Here is a 21,228-nt window from a genome sequence, read left to right as displayed (position 1 = left end):
TCTGGGCCAGCAGCAGACATTCTATGCTGACACATCACAAGTTCCCTAGTCTTTTAACCACTTTGAAAAGCTGGTTTTCATGCATTTATAATCTTTCTCCCTCTCCCACTTTCTTTTTGGTTTTGTGCCCCTGAGCACTTTCTATTTTGCTTCTCCATCTTTAGCATCATCAGACGTTTGAATTGTAAACACTCGCCGCTCGCCTACTCGAGTGCTCGAGCACTCGACTCTGTCTCTTTGTGTACGCGCAGCGGGCAGTGGGGTGGGGTGGCACCGGTGACAGTCACAGAGTAGCGGGGCGCCTATCAGTGACGTGCCTTTATTAGTATTTGTGATTAGATCAAACCATACCCATGAAAAAACAGCTGTTTAAAATATAAAATGGCCACTCCTTAATTATAAATACAAAATAAAAAATGTTTTTTCATGCTTTATTGTTTGTATTACGTGTAATTACTTGACACAAATAGGTTTAATTTGGCATTTTCTGAAATTACTTCGTACTAGAACTTTAAGCTTAAGTTTAATAAACAAAAAAATATATAATAAATAAAAATAAAATAAATCAACCACAGGTGAGTATTTATAAAATTTTAAGTAAAAAGTGTTTACTGAGTTTATTATCAATTTCTATATCCATACATAATAAACTTACTTCCAGTGGCTGGGCATGGTAGTGCTCTGTGGGATCTCTCAATTCAGCAGCCTCTTTCATCAACCTTTTCACAGCTGGCCCAATAAAACAAAGACAAACAAATATGAATGTCAGTTCCGGTCAGCAGATGTTCAATTTATTGTATATATGGTTGGCTGATTATCAGAAAACATATTCCAGAAGTGTGACATGAGAGCTAAAAATGAACTTGTTCAAGACCAGGTAAAAAAATAAATACATGCTGTTCTGTTACGCAGTGAAAGTTGTTGTATTTGTTTCAATGTATCAGTGTTCTGTACTGTTTGAATTATTATTGAAATGCCTTTGGTGCCCTCTAGCGGAAATCGCAGGTAACTGCAACTAATGCCTTTTTTTTTTACAATGCGGAAGCGACCGGCAGTATAGCATACAGACGACTACACACATTCTCTGCCGTCCTAAGAGATTGCAATTTCTTTTATTTCAAGGTTGCATCGCCGGTGCGTATAATTCACTTGAGTGTAACAACGGAATTATTTAGTTTTGATGTACATTAGCCGTCTGCAATTGTCAAACTGGCCGTAGCATTGTTGTTTGTAGTTTGCTACTCACGAACAAGAGAATAGTTAAGATGGCGTTTAGGACGCTTATTTCGTTGTTTATACAACACGATGTGATATGCAATTTGTTTATACATTTTGTAATTGTATTTTATGTCTGATTTTCATAGTTTTACACTTTTGAGTATCAGTAAACCTGCTTTGACACAGCCACGTCTGCAGTCATTGATATAAGAAATAGATCTGAAAGACTTAGACTTTGAAGCGTAGTCTAGGCATTCTTTGGGACATTAAGAGGGATTGTTTTACCTTCAGAACATCAGATAAGACTAAGCCCTTTACCAGACGTGGCGTTTTATCGACAATAAACAGCCTTTATGATCCATTAGGCTTTGTAGCGCCAGTCACTATTCAGGGAAAGTATATCCTCCGTGAGCTTCCTGTTGAAAATGGCGATTGGGATGCTCCATTGCCGCCGGAAATGGAAGAAATTTGGTCACTTTGGAAAGACTCACTTAAACAGTTGTCTGATCTGTCAATCCCAAGAGTGTATACAGACATTTCCCCTTCTAGTGCTCTAAAAAATGAGCTGTGTGTTTTCTCCGACGCGTCGACCATGGCAATTGCAGCAGTAGCCTATCTAAAAGTTACAGACGCAGAGGGAGACTGTCATGTTGGCTTTGTTATGGGCAAATCAAAGTTAGCACCACGCCCAGATCAGATCATACCAAGATTGGAGCTTAGTGCCGCTGTGTGAGCAGTACAGCTCGCAGGTCTAATTTCAGATGAACTTGACCTTGAGTTAGTCAACACTACATTTTACTCAGACAGTAAAGTTGTCTTGGGTTATATTCACAATGAAACACATAGATTTTAAGTCTACGTTAGCAACCGTGTCAACAGAATCCGCAGGTCATCCCAGCCAAGCCAGTGGCATTACATAGTCAGTAGTCAGAACCCCGTACATTACGCTACTCGTCCAGTTACTGTGTATCAACTGCCTCTTACTAACTGGCTCACTGGCCCAGACATTCTGTTCCAGAGTCAAAAATCTGCTAATGACGCTCATGACCTTGGTGATCCTAACACTGATGCAGAAGTCAGACCTCAAGTGTCCACACTTAAAACCAATGCCAGCACTAAACAACTTGGCTCTCACAGTTTTCAAAGTTTTCCACTCATTCGTGCACTCGCTCGTCTCTTGCACATCAGTCACAATTTCAACTCATCCCCTCGTGGGCCTAAACAATGCCGTGGCTGGCACTACTGTAAAACAGGACCCACTCTAACTGAGCTTAATCAAGCCCAAAATGTTGCCATCCAAGCAGTGCAACAGGACATGTATGTTGAAGAGATCAAGTGTACACATAGACGAGACGAACTTTCTAAAACCAGTCCTTTAAAGAACTTGGATCCCTGCTTGGATACAAATGGACTCCTCCGAGTAGGCGGTCGCATTACTAACTCAAGCATCAACGAAAACGAAAAGAACCTCATCATCATTCCTGGTAAAGGATAATGTAATCATGGCAGTCAATCTAAACAGAACAAAGGGTAGACTGCTAGGAGCCACTTTTGTGATCCCGGCATGGAAGTCCATTGTTTCAGAGGGGTCTCGTTCACACCTCCTGTGGTGCAGCTGTGATCCAATCTTCCTGCATTCCTCTCCTGAGGGTCTTGTCATTAGCATGGTCTAAACTTCGGTTACACTTAAAGGATTTCATACATTTGACTATTAAAGGAATATAAGAGTTTGAGCTTAACATAGTTCATTAGATGTTGCTGCATCCAGTGTATGAAAATGTGATACTGTAAAATGCTGAGAGTGTGTGTGGGGGTGAAACTGTGTGTGGGAGCATAAGCAACAGAATGGGGGTTGCGGGGGTTGTGCAAGGATGGAATGTTGCAGGATCACCAGAAGGAGGGGAAAGCCGAGATGAACAAAGCACAACCAGGAGGAGTCGCCACGGGATTCGGCGGGAGAAGAAAGACCAATGAGAGCAAGCTAAAGTTAACTGCAGGATACACATAGCCAATAGAATCATGCCAGGATGCCTTTGTCTCTGTTCCATTTGCATATTGTATAGTATGAATCATTACTGGGCAACTCGGAGGTAGAGTACATTCGCTGGTGGCAAGAGAGGTGTAGAGTTGTATTGAGAGGGACCCGAGACCCAGGTGCCATGTAGAAATCTGTGTATTGGGAATAAACCCACTTGTGCGTGAAAATGCCGGCTTCCTGATACCTTTCTATTGCAGAACGAGCGCGCATATTGTTGGATGAGTGAGAGTTGGGTAAGGTCGCAAATTGGAGTCAGATTACTAATTTGAGTTTACATTGGGTTAAAGTTAAATTCTAACATTGATATAAAGCTAAATTCCAACACTGGTCACCATCATATTTCAACGCTTCTCATTAGACACTACCATGAACAAACCCGTCACCAAGGTCGTTTGTTCACAGAAGGAGTGGTTCGTGCTGCAGGATGGTGGATTGTTGGAGTCAACAGAAAGGTTAGCACAATCATCTTCCATTGTGTCACTTGCAAACGTCTCAGAACTCCTCTAAGTACACAGAAAATGGCGAACCTTCCTCCAGACCGTATCTCAACTGACCCTCCATTCACAAACGTGGGCATAGATGTGTTTGGCCCATGGTTTGTTTCTTTGACGAGAACCCGCGGACACCTTATCCAAAACAAAAGGTGGGCCGTCATTTTCACATGCTTAAGTACAAGAGCAGTCCCCATTGAGGTAGTTGAGTCACTAGACACGGCAAGTTTTGTAAATGCACTTTGACGGTTTCTGGCTATTAGAGGACCTGTAAAAACGATTCGCTCTGATCGGGGCACAAACTTTTGCCAGTGCATGCAAAGAACTCAAAATCCCCTCGAACATGGAAAATACGGCTGTACAAGCTTACTTGAAAGAACAAGGTTGTACATGGACTTTTAATCCACCTTATGCTTCCCATTTTGGTGAGTCGTGGGAAAGGATGATCGGTCTTCCACAGAGAATATTGGACACTATGTTTTTCCAACTCAAGAACACTAAACTCACTCACGAGGTTCTTGTCACCTTTATGGCAGAGGTATCAGCCATTATAAATGCAGGGCCCAATGTTCCCGTGTCAGCTGACCCGAGTGACCCACTCATTCTAACTCCGGCTACCTTGCTCACTCAGAAAGGAACCTCCCTTCAAGCACCAGCAGGCAACTTCTCGGTGTCGGACCTCTACAAGTGTCAGTGGCGCCAGGTCCAACAGCTGTCAAACACCTTTTGGGACAAATGGAGAAAGGAGTATTTGCCTACACTGCAGCCACGCCGCAAGTGGCAGTCTACCCAACCGAACATCTCCCCAGGGAGTACAGTTGTGCTCAAGGACAGTCGAATACCTAGAAACGAATGGCCTCTTGCACTCATAACACAGGTGTTTCCTTCAAAAGATGGTAAAGCCCGGACATTAGAGGTTAAACTACTGTAACTGCAACTAATGTGCCTTTTTTTTTACAATGCAGAAGCGACCGGCAGTATAGCATACAGACAACAACGACGCACATTCTCTGCCGTCCAGAGAGATCGGAATGTCTTTTATTTCAAGGTTGCATCGCCGGTGCGTATAATTCACTTGTGTGTAACAACGGAATTATTTAGTTTTGATGTATATTAGCCGTCTGCAATTGTCAAACTGGCCGTAGCATTGTTGTTGGTAGTTTGCTACTCACGAGCAAGAGAATAGTTAAGATGGTGTCTAGGACGCTTATTTTGTTGTTTATACAGCTCGATGTGATGTGCAATTTGGTTATACGTTTTGTAATTGTATTTTATGTCTGATTTTCACAGTTTTACACTTTTGAGTATCAGAAAACCTGCTTTGACACAGCCACGTCTGCACAGTAATTGATATAAGAAAGGTGTTCCTCGCTATAACCGCACACATGCATAAAATCAAACCTTTTTGCAGTATGCTATGAATAAGTCCAAATTCTTAACTCGGCCCTTTGTTCGCAAGAGATTGTTGAATGCCACCGTGAAGCATGTGGGCATCAAACACTAAGCTCTCAAGTAAACAAATATTTTTAAATTAATCATTTTACAATTACACTGGACAAGCTTACCTACTCATTCAAAGAAAATCAGTTGAAAGCCTGGTACAAATTACACTGAATGGTGAAGAATGCCCTTTATGCTTGTCTGTTTGTTACATTAAAGAATCACATGGACGCCACAAATTATGAGCTGCTCACTTTGCAAAATTCGAAATGCCTGCAGCTGAATTTTGCGCCTTTCAAATCCTGCTGACAAACGCTGAAGAATGGGTGCATGCAAGTTAGGCCTGCACGATATGCGGTTTGAACATAGCGATTGCGATTGCAATGTGCGCATGCGCAATAGTCACATCGTAGGACGTGCGGTTTCTTTTCTTTTTTTTTTTTTTTTTTTTTTAGAAGACGGAAACTTTTGGTTTGTTTCGTAAAAGCAGGACTCTATACTATACTCTACATTGTTGGGACTACACAGACCGTCTTGCTCACGCTCCCTGCTAATTAGTCAACGTATTTCTATCAAGTGGCCATCCCAGAGCTGTATAATAAACAAAGCAAAGTCTTCCCAAACAGAGCTATTTGAGTCACCTGGTGAAATTTTTCTCGTTTCAATATTGCAATGTACATCGCAGCCTCCCCAAAAATTGCAATGTCATTTTTTTCCAATATCGTGCAGCCCTAATGCAAGCAGCGCAAAAAATATATATTATTTGTCTGTTGTTCCAACCCCCCCCCCAAAAAAAAAATAAAATCAGACATTAGAGATGACAGTCCTTTTTGACAGTTGTCGTGCAGATGATAGTCCTACATCATCTGCACAACCGTATTGTACTTCCCAGCTCTGAGCACAACTCTAACAGAAAAGAATATAATACAACTTGTATACTTAAAATCTTAATTGGATTGCCTTTATGAACATAAAGCTCAAGGACCATATATTCAGTCGAGGTCCAAATGGATAGAAGAACGAGGTAAAAACTGAGCAGAGTTTTTGGTTGCAATTGTTTAGTGCATTTTAAAATGAAACCAATACTACCACAATGCAGAGTTGTATTAATACAATGAAACTATAGATAAAAAAAAGAAATACGACCAAATTTCCCTCTTCTTGGCATTTTTTTGAAACATAGTAGGTAGTGAAATCAGAGGAGTAACACAGGAGCACTGTGCTGAAGAAAACTAAAATTGCCGCTGGTATTGGTTTTTAATTTTGTTTTCATTTCACCTTTATCCGAAACATTTTGTTTTTGTTCAGGAATATGGGTAATTTGATAGTAGTAAATTGGTCTACACAATGAATGCAAAAGGGAAACAAATCTTTAAATGTGAGGAGGAACTTATTTTTTAATTATCTTTTGTTAGTACTATAACAGTATATAACAAAAAACAATTGTGTTTTACAATTATGACGAGGGCTAGTGGCAATCATGTCGTGTTATGCTACTTTGAGTAGTAGAATTTCCTAGTTGTTCCTGAACACATCGCTCCTTCGATGTCGAACATGGAATACGCACATTGTTTTGGTTGTTAAAAAACGTTAGTTCACTGAATAATGCCTCCTTAATCCATATTAGACGTTACAATATGTTAGCATAGCAAAAAGGACATCGTGTCCGTGGACATCAAACACACACCTGTGTATGCATGTGTGTGAACATGGCAGTAATTTTTAAAAAGGCATCACCCACAACGTGCTTCCTTTCTCGATGATCGTTAATCCTTACGTGTGACTAAGATTACCAGTCTAACTGTCTCCATTTCATTAACTAGCGCTTTTGTGCTGGAAGTTACTACACACTTTCAACTTTAGTCCGCATAGTATTCCTATATGGAACAATAGATATGTGCTCTGCAAAGGCAAGTCTCTATTCTTGCGACATTGGAAGGAAAAAAATATTTGGTCAATTACCCAACTACTTGATGACAGAGGGAACTTGCTGTCTCATGCAAACTTTTGTCCCAAATATGGTTTATCTTGTACACAAGCAAAGTTTTACAGAGTGATAAAACCAATCAAATTGTTGGTTCAAAACATAGATTGACAATTTTATATGAGAGATTTGAATATTCTCCAATTTGAAAACAATGACCTTTTGACTCAGGAAAAAACAAACAAGATGTGGCGCCTTTCCCAAAACTGATACTCTTTTTTCAATTAGATCAAATCGGAACTCCGTTATCCAGTTATTTTAACAATCTGACATAAATCTACTCTCGTTGCACACTTGCCTCTAATCTCGTTGCACACTTGTGTACAATGACAATAAAGGGATTTCTGAGTCTGATTCTCTAAAGAAAAGTTATCAGTCCCAAATTAAAAAAAAAAAGTCTACTTAATATTTTTAAGCAACATTTATGCATCCAATGAGCTGCTAAGATGGACATTTGGCATTGATTACAACAATTGCATTTTCTGTGAATGCGATATTGAAGCTACTGTTCATCTTTCCTTTAAATGTACTTACACAACGGCTTTCTGCAAGGACCTTCTGGACTGGATCTCAACAAAAATCGTTCTTTCTATTCCTCTTTCAGAGGAAGTTTTGGTTTTGGTCTCATTTTGAAGGACAATGCATGTGTTAAACAATTTGTTATTGTTAGCTAAATATTTCATCCTCCAGATGGAAAAAATACAGTGAACCCTCGCTACTTCGCGGTTCACCTTTCGCGGGTTCAGTGCTTCGCGGGTCTAAAAAATTTTCGGGGGCATTGTAGTTTCGCCGAGCGGCACGACGGGGCGCTGGAGCGGTTAGACGGTTGGCGTGCGCCGAAGAAGAGCGTGGGCGAAGAGGAGAGTGGACGAAGAAGAGCACGTTCCCCCGGACACGATCGGTGGCGACGTTTCGCGCGGTTCGGACCGTACCAGAGCTCCGGCCAGCGTGCGTGGCAGTTAAGCCGTAGAGGAGCACCTTCCCCGGGCACGGGCGGTGCCAAGCGGCCCCTAAGTTTAACCGAATGGAAGCTCCGGAGGAGGAGGGCGGGCGTGCGTCACAGTTAAGCCGAATTGGAGCACCTTCCGCCCGGGCACCAGCGGAGCGCGAGGCTGTCAGTTATGAATGAATAAATGAATAAATAAATAAATAAATAAAGAATGCCACCTTTCATTTCACAGGGCACACCGGATGGCGTACCAGCAGGTAAAAGTCGGAGTAATTAAATAAATACAAAAAGAATGGCTGGGGAATAAAAAAATAATACGTTTTAATATTAATTTGTTTTTTTTGTGATAACATGAATTTCACTCTCTCTCTCTCTCTCTCTCTCTCTACCCGTATATATATATATATATATATATATATATATATATATATATATATATATATATATATATATATATATTTATTTATTTATATTTATTATATATATTGTATATTTTTTTAAGCATTTTTGAAGGTGCGCCGCTACTTCGCGTTTTTTCAGTTTTTGCGGGTGGTCTTGGTCCCCATTAACCGCGAGAACCGAGGGTTCACTGTAATACAATACAATACAATACAACACAACTTTATTTACTCGACCGCAACTCGACCACATGAGGTGTCAAACTTAACATTTGGCCTGTCCAAATTGGCCACGGTCAATGTTCGGAGGCCACATGAATAGGACCCTTTGAATACGTCGACGGCCCAAGCCTACGATTGTTTTTTTGCTTGCAGTCGAGTCGCGCCAGAATTGACGTCATCGGGCCGACAACTGCTGCCGAAAATAAGGCCTTTGGACATTTTCATTCTCAATAAATAGTCGGAGACGTTAAGCAGACGCTCTACCAAGACGAGTACGGTGGTCACGTGATAAACGACGATTAGTAAGGAGTTAGCGCCAATCGGTATGAGTACCCTACTACATAGTGCGGGATTAATAGTGAACGACGGGTAGCGGGCCAAAAAAGGAGGTAACTTCAGAGTCGCATGAAAGATGCACATTCACTCACTGATGTCTACAATTTTCAGGAACAATATACAAACAAACCGGTTGTTTGAAATTTTAACCGTGAACTCAAAGTGGAGTAGCACACTGTGTGGACGTGATCATGGAACTTACCTGGACTCTTGAGGTTGTATTTACTCTCCATAACCATAAAGCACTTGAAAGAAGATTAATATATTAATTCGCTATTTAATGATCAGCCGACAACGTTTGGGTCATCCGAAATTTAGCTATTTGCTCAGCTGAAAGCCTGGTCGGGTCGATCCCTTTCGCATACACTCAGGCACCGACCTAAACGAACTATGCTCAATATATGGTTTGTTTTCAAACTGAGTTTTAAATCTGTATTTTAAAAAATCCGAAGTCGTTTGGGTGACGACAAAGACAAAACTGTAAAGTAGGTGGAGCCCACAATATTGACACGATGTAACATAGACCTATAGACCTAAATACTAGACACCACATAAAGCTAGACTGACTAGATAATCCCTGCGTCGTCATGTCCGCCATTTTGAATGTGGCCAATCGGCCTATGAAATAATGCAAGCATCGGAACTGAATTCCATGAAGCGACAGCCGATAAAGGGTACAAGTTAATGTCCCTCGTTTACTCATTGTCACTCTCTCTCACACACACACACACATATTTTAACAGTTTGATTTACTTAAGAAATTACTTGCGTATTTTGCAAATATTGTACAATATTAGCTGTACATCATCTGAGAACAAAACATCTTGCTGGAGTGTGGTTCAAGAAAAAAATTCTGTAAAGATGTTTCCGTTTTGATCATAGGTGTCAAACTCTGGCCCATGGGCTAAATTTGGCCCGCGAGGCTATACCAAATGACTACTATACCATTTACATTCTATATAACAGTGTTGGAGTCGAGTCACCGTGGAAATGAGAAGTAGTAAATCAACCTTTAAAAGCCAAACTTACACCAATGCGTGTTTGTTTTTTGTGCTCAAGAAGAAAAGGGTCAAGTAAAGACTCAACAACTGATTAGAGTTCCGATATTTTGTTTCTTCAATTTCTGGAGTTCAGGAAATAGTACAAAGACAGATATCTGGGCGGCTTTTTCTTAATCTCACGAGAAACTGCACTCGGGCAAGCACGGTCGAAAAATGCGCGCCATCTTTCAGCCCAGCTTCAGTTTTTTATGTCATGGGTAATGTAGGTTGAATCGGTCGTCCTCGCTCCCTCCCACGGCACGGGTCCACGTCCAAGGGAAGGTTTTCCCCAGGTTAGTCATCGTCTGGATAGTTGATGATGGTCGATTCCCGTCTGGTCCCTTAGACTGGCACGCCAAGGCTGGCCTTCTCCGGCGGGCCGTCCCTCCGCTGGCATTCTTCTGTAATCTTGTCGGTGTGCATGTGTGCGTGTGTATGTGCAAGTGTATGTGTGTATATGTGTGTGTATGTGCATGTGTAGGTGCAGGTGTATGTACAGTGAAACCCCGACTTTTACCTGCTGGTACGCCGTCCGGGGTGCCCTGTGAATGTTATGATCCTCCAGCAGAGCTGGAGGATTGAGCAGGACTCTCCAAACGCAGACACGGGAAAAAAGGTGGTGATACAAAGATATTTATTATAATCACAATATAGTCAATATCCAATTAAAATCTAAGACTATGATGGTCTATCGGCTATAATATATATAATACCAATCTATCTGCAGAAAGAACGTAAAGCGCTGGTGGAACACTCACACCAGGAAAAGGGAATAACTATAGAACGAAAAACGCTCGCAAAAGGCAAGGAATGACGAACGAAGATTGCTTACCACGGAAGGATAAGAGGAGACCAATCATCGACAGAAAAAGAGAACAGAAAACGAGCCGAGCTGTAGCTGAAAGAAAAACACGACAACAATAAACACTTGAACAAGATAACGATCGAAGTACGGGAGCATGAGTAAGTAGGATAACAATCCGACGCCAGGTAGTCAGTGTAGGTGGATTATATAGTGAGTGTAATCAGTGAGTGAATGGGAATACGGTGCGGGGCTGGTGGGTGCGTCTCGCAGCAGCTGACGGCATGGCGCGAGACGATCACTGGAGGAACGCCCACACAGCTGAAAAAACAAAAACACACGCGGCATGACAGGCACGGATCATGACAGTGAAATGAAAGGTGGCATTCTTCATTTATTTATTCATTCATTCATAACTGACAGCCTCGCGCTCCGCTCGTGCCCGGGCGGAAGAGGTGCTCCTCTTCGGCTTAATTGTCACGCACGCCGGACCTGCTCCCCCGAAGCGTGTCTCCGTTCGGTTGAACTCGGTTTCATTTCGCCCCGCTCGTGCCCCGGGCGGAAGGTGCTCCTCTTCGGCTTAACTGCCACGCACGCCGGCCGGCCTCCTCCGGAGCTCTCGTACGGTCCCGAACGGAGCGAAATGTCGCCCCGCTCGTGCCCGGGCGGAAGGTGCTCCTCTTCGACTTAACTGCCACGCACGCCGGCCGGAGCTCTGGTACGGTCCGATCCGCGCGAAACGTCGCCCCCGATCGTGCCCGGGGGAACTTGCTCTTCTTCGTCCACTCTCCTCTTCGCCCACGCTCTTCTTCGGCGCACGCCGGCCGTCTAACCGCTCCAGCGCCCCGTCGTGCCGCTCGGCAAAACTACAATGCCCCCGCGGAGCGGAGCGAATGGAGAGCCCCGATCGTGCCCGGGCAAAAAAGTTTTTAATTTTTGAATATTTTTTTTAGACCCGCGAAGCACTGAACCCGCGAAAGGTGAACCGCGAAGTAGCGGGGTTTCACTGTTTATGTGCCTCTGTATGTGCTAGTGTATGTGCACGTGTATGTGCAGGTGTATGTATATGTCTGTGTGTGTGTATTCGTATGTGCATGTGCTGCGATCTCCAATTGTTATGTCTTTTGGAATGTGTTTTTCTTTTGATAGCGTCTATGTGAGTCCCCCAGTGCCCAATTTGGTATGTTTCCCTCTACAGCCAATGTGGAGAATGTGCTTCGTCGTATTTGTCCATGAAGTGCTGTGAATGTGAGGGCAGCTCATGGAAATGCTTTGTGCGCAAATCTATTCTCACTACTGAGAATTTCAATAAAGTTCACAAATTTAAACTAAGTACTATAAATTTAGCATATGAGAATAATATAATAAATCAGTAAACGTCAGGACTACAATCCCAGTCATTCTTGTGGCCTGTGCTTCTACTTTCATTTGATAAATGCATCTTGTTTCATCAATGTTTAAAATATTCAGTAAATATGAACCTGATAACTTTAATTATCGACATTCTGTCCCGCATGTGTTTAAAATAATGCCAGTAATCGTAATAGAATCCTTCAATCCCCCTGTCGGCCTCATTAAATGAGGCCGAAAAAATATCTTACCATGAAAATGAAAACGCAACCCCCCTGTCGACCCCACCCGCTAGTGGGGTCGATCCCAATCAAAGTTATATCAGACATCAAAAAGTAACAAATTAACTAGTGCCGTCCCGCGATTAAATTTCTTAACTAAATAATCGCAACACTGCCATAATTGATTGCACTCAATCACCTTTTTCAACTTGTTTGTGAAGCTTGTTTCAGTCACTCGAATAATATATTGTAATTAACGTAGACCCACCAAATTTTATATCTATATCTGTTTCAATTCCCAGACTGTTGTAATAGCTTTCTTTGAATATAATCTAGACAGTGGCATCCTCACAGGCATTTGCCCCCAGAAACAATTTTCCAATGTATACATTTAGTTTTGCCGATAATCACCGCAATCCAGCAGTGTTTGTTCGCAATAATGTCCTAATGATATCCAGCTACTCTGGCACAATGTTAGAATTTGGCTTTGCAAGATGGGCAAATTATTCCTGAATTAAATAAAATTTAGTTTACTGAGTTCAAATATATAACTGTTTAGAGATTACAAATTAAGCCCCGAGCTAACGCTCCAATTTTGTGAGGACCGCTCTCCAGCCAGGGCTGGAAAGCGGTGAAGGTGGACTCTTAAAACGCTGACAAGGGAAAAGTTTGGGTCACAAGGGTTTATTTTGACCGGCAAATCACAATCATTACTCAATAGGCAAGACAACTTGCTATCACTAATACTTTGGTATCTATAATTAACGTCGCCAGAAGACGAGAACGAAAAGCGCTGGTGGAGAGAACTCACACCCGGAAAATCAAAGCGAGGAACAGAAAAAGCTTGCAACGCAAGAAAACCGAAAACGAGAGTGTCCTTCCACAAAAGGTTAAGGTTAGAGCCAATGCACGAAGCGAGAACAAAAAGCGAGCCGAAACGTAGCTGAAACATAGAAATCATCAAAAACTTACAAAGACCATACACGGGGAAAAACTTGGGCGAAGACTGTAGGCGAAGGCACATGGGCGAGAGCAAGTTCGGTCAATAATCCGACGTGAGAGTGTCGGCGTGGCTGGCTTAAATAGCCTGTGAGTCATTAGCTTCATGGGTCGCAGCTGTGTGGCTCGTGAGCGCGTCTCGCTCGCGGCCGAGTCCCGAGGTAGCGCGCCGACGGGCACGCCCACCCAGCTGCAACAATAACACATGGATCGTGACAGTACCCCCCCCCTCAATGGACGCCCCTTGGCGGACTACCTGGTTTCGACGGGTTGGCGTGGTGGTAATCGCGAAGCAGAGATGGACACATGACCCAGGAGCGGGGGATCCATTGCCGCTCCTCTGGACCGTAGCCTTCCCAGTCGACCAGGTACTGAAACCCCCTTCCCCTGCGCCTGGAGTCCAAGATCTCCTTCACGGTGTAGACAGGATCGCCGTCGATGATCCTCGGAGGTGGTGGCGGGGCGGTAGGTGGCACCAGAGGGCAGGTAGGAGCCGGCTTGATGAGCGAGACGTGGAAAACCGGGTGTATCTTCATGGTGGGAGGCAGCTTAAGGCGAACGGAGACCGGGTTAATGATGGCCGAGACTTTGAAGGGGCCCACGAAACGCGGGTCCAGCTTGCGGGACGACCCCGCCAGGTTAAGGTCGCGTGTAGACAGCCATACCTTGTCGCTGATCTTGTACCCTGGGGCCGGGCGGCGGCGACGATCCGCGATGCGCTGGTTCCGCTGCGTTGTGCGTGACAGGGCGGCCCGGGCCTCTCTCCATGCCCGATGCGCCCGTTTCAGGTGCTGCTGGATCGAGGGAACCTCTTCGGTACCAGCTTGAGTTGGGAACAGCGGAGGTTGGTATCCGTAGGCCGTCTGGAATGGCGACTGGCCCGTCGCCGAGGAAACCAGGGTATTATGGGCGTATTCGATCCATGGCAGGTGATCGACCCAGGTAGACGGCTGGTCCAGGCAAACACATCGGAGTGCGGTTTCAAGGTCCTGGTTTGCGCGTTCCGACTGCCCGTTTGTCTGTGGGTGGTATCCCGAGGAGAGGCTGGATGTCGCCCCCAGGCACTGACAGAACCGCTTCCACACCCGGGAGATGAACTGCGGGCCTCGGTCGGATACCAGGTCGTCCGGGATGCCATGGAGTTTGACCACATGCTGCACCAGGAGGTTGGCCGTTTCCAGGGCCGTTGGCAGCTTGGGTAAGGGTACAAATTGGGCGGCCTTGGAGAACCGGTCCACCACGGTGAGAATGACGGTGTGCCCTCGGGAAGCGGGTAGGCCGGTGACGAAGTCCAATGCAATGTTGGCCCAGGGGCGGGCCGGAATGGGAAGCGGCCGAAGGAGACCCGCTGGAGGCTGGTGCGAAGATTTGCTGGCGGCGCACGGCGGGCAAGCCTGGATGTACGCCGTCACGTCTTTCTTTAGCGAGGGCCACCAGAACCGTTGCCCGATCAGGCCCAGGGTACGCCGTATGCCAGGGTGACAGGCTAATTTGGAGGCATGGCCCCACTGAATCACCTCCGAACGGAGCTGGGGCGGCACAAAAAGTCGCCCAGGGGGGCAATCTGCTGGAGCGCCATTCTTCTCCTGGTCCTCCCGGATTCGCCGCTCCACCTCCCACTGTAGGCCTCCCACCAGCCGATGGCTGGGCACCACGCTCGCCGGCCCCTCCTCGTCCTCCCACGCGTCGTGGATGCGGGACAGGGCGTCGGGCTTGGTGTTGCGTGCCCCTGGCCGGTACGTCAGCGTGTAGTTGAAGCGGCTAAGGATAAGCGCCCACCTCGACAGCCGGGGGTTCAGTCTCTTCATAAGGCGGATGTATGACAGGTTCTTGTGGTCTGTGTATCACTGGGTGCCCTCCAGCCAGTGCCGCCACTCCTGCAGAGCCAGAACCACCGCCAGGAGTTCTCGGTTTCCCACGTCGTAATTCGCTTCCGCTGGGGAGAGGCGACGGGAGAAGAAGGCGCAGGGGTGGAGGCGCTGGTCGACCGGAGATCGTTGCGACAGGACGGCCCCCACTCCGGAATCAGAGGCGTCCACCTCTACAACAAAGGGGAGATCGGTATTAGGGTGGTTTAATACAGGCGGATTAGTGAATGCTTCTTTAAGATCAGCGAAAGCTTTCTCGGCCTCGTTACTCCATGAGAATCGGATCTTTGTAGAGGTGAGGCGAGTGAGGGGCAACGCCCGGCGACTATAGTCCTTTATGAAACGTCGGTAGAAGTTGGCGAACCCTAAGAACCGCTGTAACTGCTTTCGGGTTGCCGGGACCGGCCACTCCACGACGGCACGCGTCTTGGCCGGGTCGGCCTTTAGTTGCCCGTTCTCTACAATAAATCCTAGAAATGACACTGACGTTTTGTGGAACTCGCATTTCTCCGCTTTTACGTACAGTTTGTTTTCTAACAGTCGTTGTAGAATTGAGCGCACGTGCTGATGGTGTTCTTTTGCGGAGCGAGAGAAAATGAGTATGTCGTCTAGGTACACGAAACAGTACACGTTGAGCATGTCTCTGAGGACGTCGTTGATGAGTGCTTGAAAAACTGCCGGTGCGTTCAATAACCCAAAGGGCATGACCAAATACTCGAAGTGTCCAAGCGGGGTTTTAAACGCGGTTTTCCATTCGTCCCCCTCCCTAATGCGGACCAAGTGGTATGCGCTGCGAAGGTCTAGCTTTGAAAAAATTGTTGCGGATTGAAGGGGGGCGAACGCTGAGTCCAGCAAGGGCAATGGATAGCGATTCTTTACCGTGATCGCGTTCAACTCCTTGTAGTCGACGCATGGGCGGAGAGACTTGTCTTTCTTTTCTACGAAGAATAGTCCCGCTCCAACCGGAGATGTAGATGGTCTAATCAACCCCGCGGCCAACGAATCGGTTATGTACTCCTTCATAGCAGTTTGCTCGGGTTGCGACACTTTGTACAATCGTACCGACGGCAGGACCGGGTCAGGCACCAAATCTATAGCGCAATCATACGGGCGGTGTGGGGGTAAGGACTTCGCGCTCTCCTTACTAAACACGGCGCGGAGGTCATGGTAGATAGGCGGCACGTTGTCAAGATCGACCTCCCTCTCCGGGGCTGCTCTAACCTGCAAGCCCTCCTCGGCTGACCGTAGGCAATGCGCGTAGCAAAACGGGCTCCAGTTTTGGAGGGAGAGACGACCCCAGTCGATCACCGGGTTGTGTGCTACTAGCCACGGAATCCCTAGTACGACCGGGGCTGCCCTAGCCGGCATGACGAAAAACGAGCGTCTTTCAATATGGTTGCCCGATAGTTTCAACGTGAGTGGTTCGGTTAACCGTCTGATATCAGCCAGAACACGTTCGTCGAGATCACAAAGTCTCTCGGATTTGTTAAGCTCGGTGACCACGCAGCCGAGTTGGGCAACTAAGCCCGCATCAATGAAGCAGTCGTCTGCTCCTGAGTCAATCAGCGCACGAATCTTGACACCCCCGCCGAGGCCGATGATCTCTCCGTCCATCTCGAGTCTCAGCGGGTTACCGTGGCTGTCCCGACTCCCCGCCCCGCGGGCGGGCTGCTCTTGCCGGCCTGTCGTGGCCGCGGAGGAGTAGTCCGCGGACTCAGTGCGCTGGGCGGCGAGGAGGCGATTCCCGGCGGCCGATCATCTCCGGGCACACTGCTACTCGATGACCCTGCAGGCCACAGTAGAAACACGCCCCCGTGCTGCGCCGCCGCTCCCTCTCGCGGAAATCCGGACGGCTCGGCCCCGGCTGCTTGGGCTCGTCGAAGGATGGTCGTTCGGGAGCGCGGAGACGTGGAGGGTCTGCGCGGCGCTGCCCCCTCTCCTGCTCTCGACGTCGTTCGCTGGACATCAGCCGACTAGCTCCCATCTGCATGGGCTCGTCGACTGGCGTAGACTCGGGAGCCCGGAAGTGCGGCGGCTCGGCGCGGCGCTGCTCCACCCCTCGCTCTCGACGACGCTCACGCAGGCGGTTGTCGAGCCGAATGGCCAGGGTGATCAGCTCCTCCAGGGTCTCTGCGTCGTCGCGGGCTGCCAGCTCGTCCTTTAGAGCCGGGCTCAGACCCCTCCGGAACACAGCCCTCAGGGCGCAGTCGTCGAATCCGCTCTCGGCTGCTCGGATGCGGAACGCGATAGAGTAGTCCGCGACTGATCGGGAACCCTGGGTACAGTCCAACAGTTCTGCTCCGGCTTCCTTTCCCCGGATAGGGTGGTGGAACACCCTTTGGAATTCCGTGAGAAAGGCGGGGAACGAGGAACGGACCTCTGGGCGTGCGTTGCTCACGGCCATGGCCCACGCACTCGCTTGACCAGTCAGGAGGCTCATCATAAACGCTACTCTAGAACTGTCGTGGGCGTACATCAGGGGCTGCTGATCAAAGATCAGCCTACAATGGTGGAGGAACGGGGCGCAAAGTCCGGGCTCTCCGCCGTAGCGGTCGGGGTGAGCCAAGTTAGGCTCCTTAAATGGGAAACTCTGGAACTGAGCCCCGGGAGAGGGGACGGCCGGGTTGGGAACCGGTGTGGCGGGGGGCAGGGGACCCAATCGAGCATCTAAGCTCGTGAGCTTGTGCGCCAGTTGGCCGACCGCGTCGCGCAGGGTGGCGAGCTCGGTCGCCTGTTGGCCGACTAAGCGTCCTTGGCTGGTCAAGGCGTGATAAATTTTCTCGGTGTCAGCAGAATCCATGGTCGGATTATTCTGTGAGGACTGCTCTCCAGCCAGGGCTGGAAAGCGGTGAAGGTGGACTCTTAAAACGCTGACAAGGGAAAAGTTTGGGTCACAAGGGTTTATTTTGACCGGCAAATCACAATCATTACTCAATAGGCAAGACAACTTGCTATCACTAATACTTTGGTATCTATAATTAACGTCGCCAGAAGACGAGAACGAAAAGCGCTGGTGGAGAGAACTCACACCCGGAAAATCAAAGCGAGGAACAGAAAAAGCTTGCAACGCAAGAAAACCGAAAACGAGAGTGTCCTTCCACAAAAGGGTAAGGTTAGAGCCAATGCACGAAGCGAGAACAAAAAGCGAGCCGAAACGTAGCTGAAACATAGAAATCATCAAAAACTTACAAAGACCATACACGGGGAAAAACTTGGGCGAAGACTGTAGGCGAAGGCACATGGGCGAGAGCAAGTTCGGTCAATAATCCGATGTGAGAGTGTCGCCGTGGCTGGCTTAAATAGCCTGTGAGTCATTAGCTTCATGGGTCGCAGCTGTGTGGCTCGTGAGCGCGTCTCGCTCGCGGCCGAGTCCCGAGGTAGCGCGCCGACGGGCACGCCCACCCAGCTGCAACAATAACACATGGATCGTGACAAATTTTGACCGTTTTTTTTAACAAATCTTTGAAGCAACCCAAATAAAATAGTACCCATTTATGAAAAAAAATAATAATAAAAATCCCCAAACTATAATAACACAGATACCAAATTAAACCATTTTTTACGGGAAGAATAGGTGCTCTCCAAGACGCAGACAGCTCCAAGACCGCTCCAGTCTTCACCTCCTATTGTCTCCCGAATGCCTCCGTCCACCTCCAGGCTGTGCCAACTCTGATTCTCTCAACTGGGGGAGGGTGTAAAGACAGTAAAACAACTGGGGGAGCTGTGGACCAGAGCCCGAAATCAGTCGGGCCCGTGTCCACAACCCCTCCGGCAGAGACGCACACAGAGCTACCTCTCCCGAGTGACCCGTCTTGTGAAATTTTGAAATTTAGTGATATTCCCAAAACCGAAGAATTTGTAGTGGGTGTTGAAATATGATATCCTGATAGTGACGCAGAGTATTCAACAACTATGGGGCCTAGCTCTTTAGTATGAAGACGCGTATCGATCAATGTGATTTGTGGCTCGGCGAAAGTAAACAATTCCTACCATTTCCGCTGCTCAGGGAAAAGGCACGCATGCGAGGCAACGCCGGTAGACATAACAAATATATAATCCTAATGCAAGATGTACTTCTGACTAAATTTGGATGAATGCATTTTGATAAACCAAATCATATGTGCGATCATATGTACAGTGTACAATGTACTGGGTCAATTGGTGAATTGTATGGGTGGAGGTTGCTACACCACTCAGACCAGAGCATGAACAGGGCATCCCCACCGCGGGAGGATGGAGAACCAGGTTTCAGAGCTGCCCTCAGATGTTTCAGTTCAGCCACTGAAATGGAGGAGAGCACCACATATGCTCCCCCCAACGGATGTGCAGTGTCAAGTTCAGGCCCATCCGCAAATGCCACTCGAATTCCAGTGTTCGTTCAGTCAATGGCTGTGACTCAGGCAATCTTGAGAGTCCACAAGGAGGATAGTGTTGTTGCTCACTGGGAGATGCGGAAGGAGCTCACAGAGTGTGGAAAAGCTCGCCCCAGTATCAAGCACCATCGAAAACATGTCCATCCACCGTCCCAGGAAGGCAGGGACCTGGCAGTCCTCGTATGCTGAAGCTTTGTGGCCCCCTGTCATGGAATGGGGTACCAGCGGGTTGGAGGAGTGGGTAACGGTGGCACCCCCTGCGCTGGTGGTGCTCTTTGTGACAGGTATGGCGCTAGACCACAGGATGGCAGATTTCAGGAAGTGGCTCAGTACGGACAGCTCATCATCCAGTGACCCCACACCCCGCAGCAAGCGCACACCCCACTCACAACCCCTGTCTATAACCACCCCTATCTCTGTTACCGCAATCCCGACCTCGTTGCCCGCCCTGCTACGGACAGCTTGTCTGCTGTGGCGCCGCGTCACCCGAACCTTGCCTAGGAGCAGCGGAAGTGGAAGGAGCAGGTCCAATGGGAGTCGCATGCGTCGGCTACTGCCTTAGCTGCTCCCCCCTTTTTTTTTTTTTTTTTTTATATTTTTATCTCTCTTGGCATCCTAAACCTGCAAGTACAACAATTTTTAGTAACGCTCCTTAATCCAATTCCATGTTTTCCTTTTCTGATATCGTGCAAAATGATGTAAAAAAATGTGTTCTACTTAGACTGATTCGCATTTTTTCATTGATGGACTGTTTCACATGATGTCCGTAACCAGAAGGACACGCCCTAAGGACGGCCAACTGGAACAGCTGTGTAATGATGACTTTATTGGATGGGTCACTGCCGGAAGTCTCACTCCATTCACGTCTCACCCTAGCCACATAGACCAGGCCTGTCTCCCCCTTCCCCACCTGAAAGACACAGCAACATCGGCCCCAACGGGGCCAGAAATATCTGATGCACGGCACGGCCAATCTCACCTGAGGTATCCCCATTCAGCTGGTGACCGTCATGCTGGTCTGTAGGTCTGGCTCCGGCCTCAAGTAAGGACAGTTCCTGACAAGTAAATTTTGTCCCAAATGTAACTCTGGCGCCCCCCCTACGGAGAACCTACCCTTGCGTTAAGTGAGTAATTTTTCATGAAATACAGCGCCACCGCCCCCTTAATTGAAATTAACTTCAAGTATCACCGCTGTGGTGCCAGATATTATGGAAAAGTCGAAATACAACAAAATTTTGCCCTTTCCTGGACTGGGTGTGTGTTATCTATTCGTGCACCCAATGTGAATAATAATAAAACCTGCGGGGCACATGAGCAGGCTAAATCAACAACTATATCTTAATCTGTTTTTGTGGACCCTAAATTACAATATCTTATATCTCCCTCCTTGTTGAGGAGAACCTCCGGGATGGGCGTGATGAGGCGCTATTTGAAGCGTTCACACCGGTCACATGTCACCTCAAGCCTGTGGAGAGAACTGGAGGAGTGGCACTTGCAAG

The 21,228-nt window shown here is 47.1% G+C and overlaps 1 protein-coding gene across 4 annotated transcripts in view; it reads right to left on the bottom strand.

Annotated features, from left to right (window-relative positions):
• ube2j1 (ubiquitin-conjugating enzyme E2, J1) overlaps positions 1-9,660 on the bottom strand; it is an 89,838-nt gene extending 80,178 nt beyond the window's left edge. For 2 of the 4 annotated variants that reach the window (XM_088285449.1, XM_088285451.1), the window contains exons 1-2: positions 9,279-9,657; positions 656-729 (exon numbers count right to left, since the gene is read on the bottom strand). In XM_088285449.1, coding sequence (XP_088141575.1) covers positions 656-729; positions 9,279-9,315 — 111 coding nt within the window. In that variant the 5' untranslated portion in view covers positions 9,316-9,657. Of the gene's footprint in view, positions 1-655; positions 730-9,278 lie in introns of all 4 variants that reach the window. The other 2 variants (XM_088285452.1, XM_088285450.1) reach the window with 2 other exon arrangements.
• Positions 9,661-21,228: the final 11,568 nt, after the last annotated feature.

The sequence above is a fragment of the Idiotropiscis lumnitzeri genome, chromosome 21 (assembly GCF_059441095.1).
Source record: "Idiotropiscis lumnitzeri isolate Australia: NSW breed Sydney's pygmy pipehorse chromosome 21, RoL_Ilum_1.0, whole genome shotgun sequence".
NCBI classification, from domain to species: domain Eukaryota; kingdom Metazoa; phylum Chordata; class Actinopteri; order Syngnathiformes; family Syngnathidae; genus Idiotropiscis; species Idiotropiscis lumnitzeri.
The sequence above is the reverse complement of the archived record's forward strand: the minus strand, read 5'-3'. Positions and strand labels throughout refer to the sequence as shown.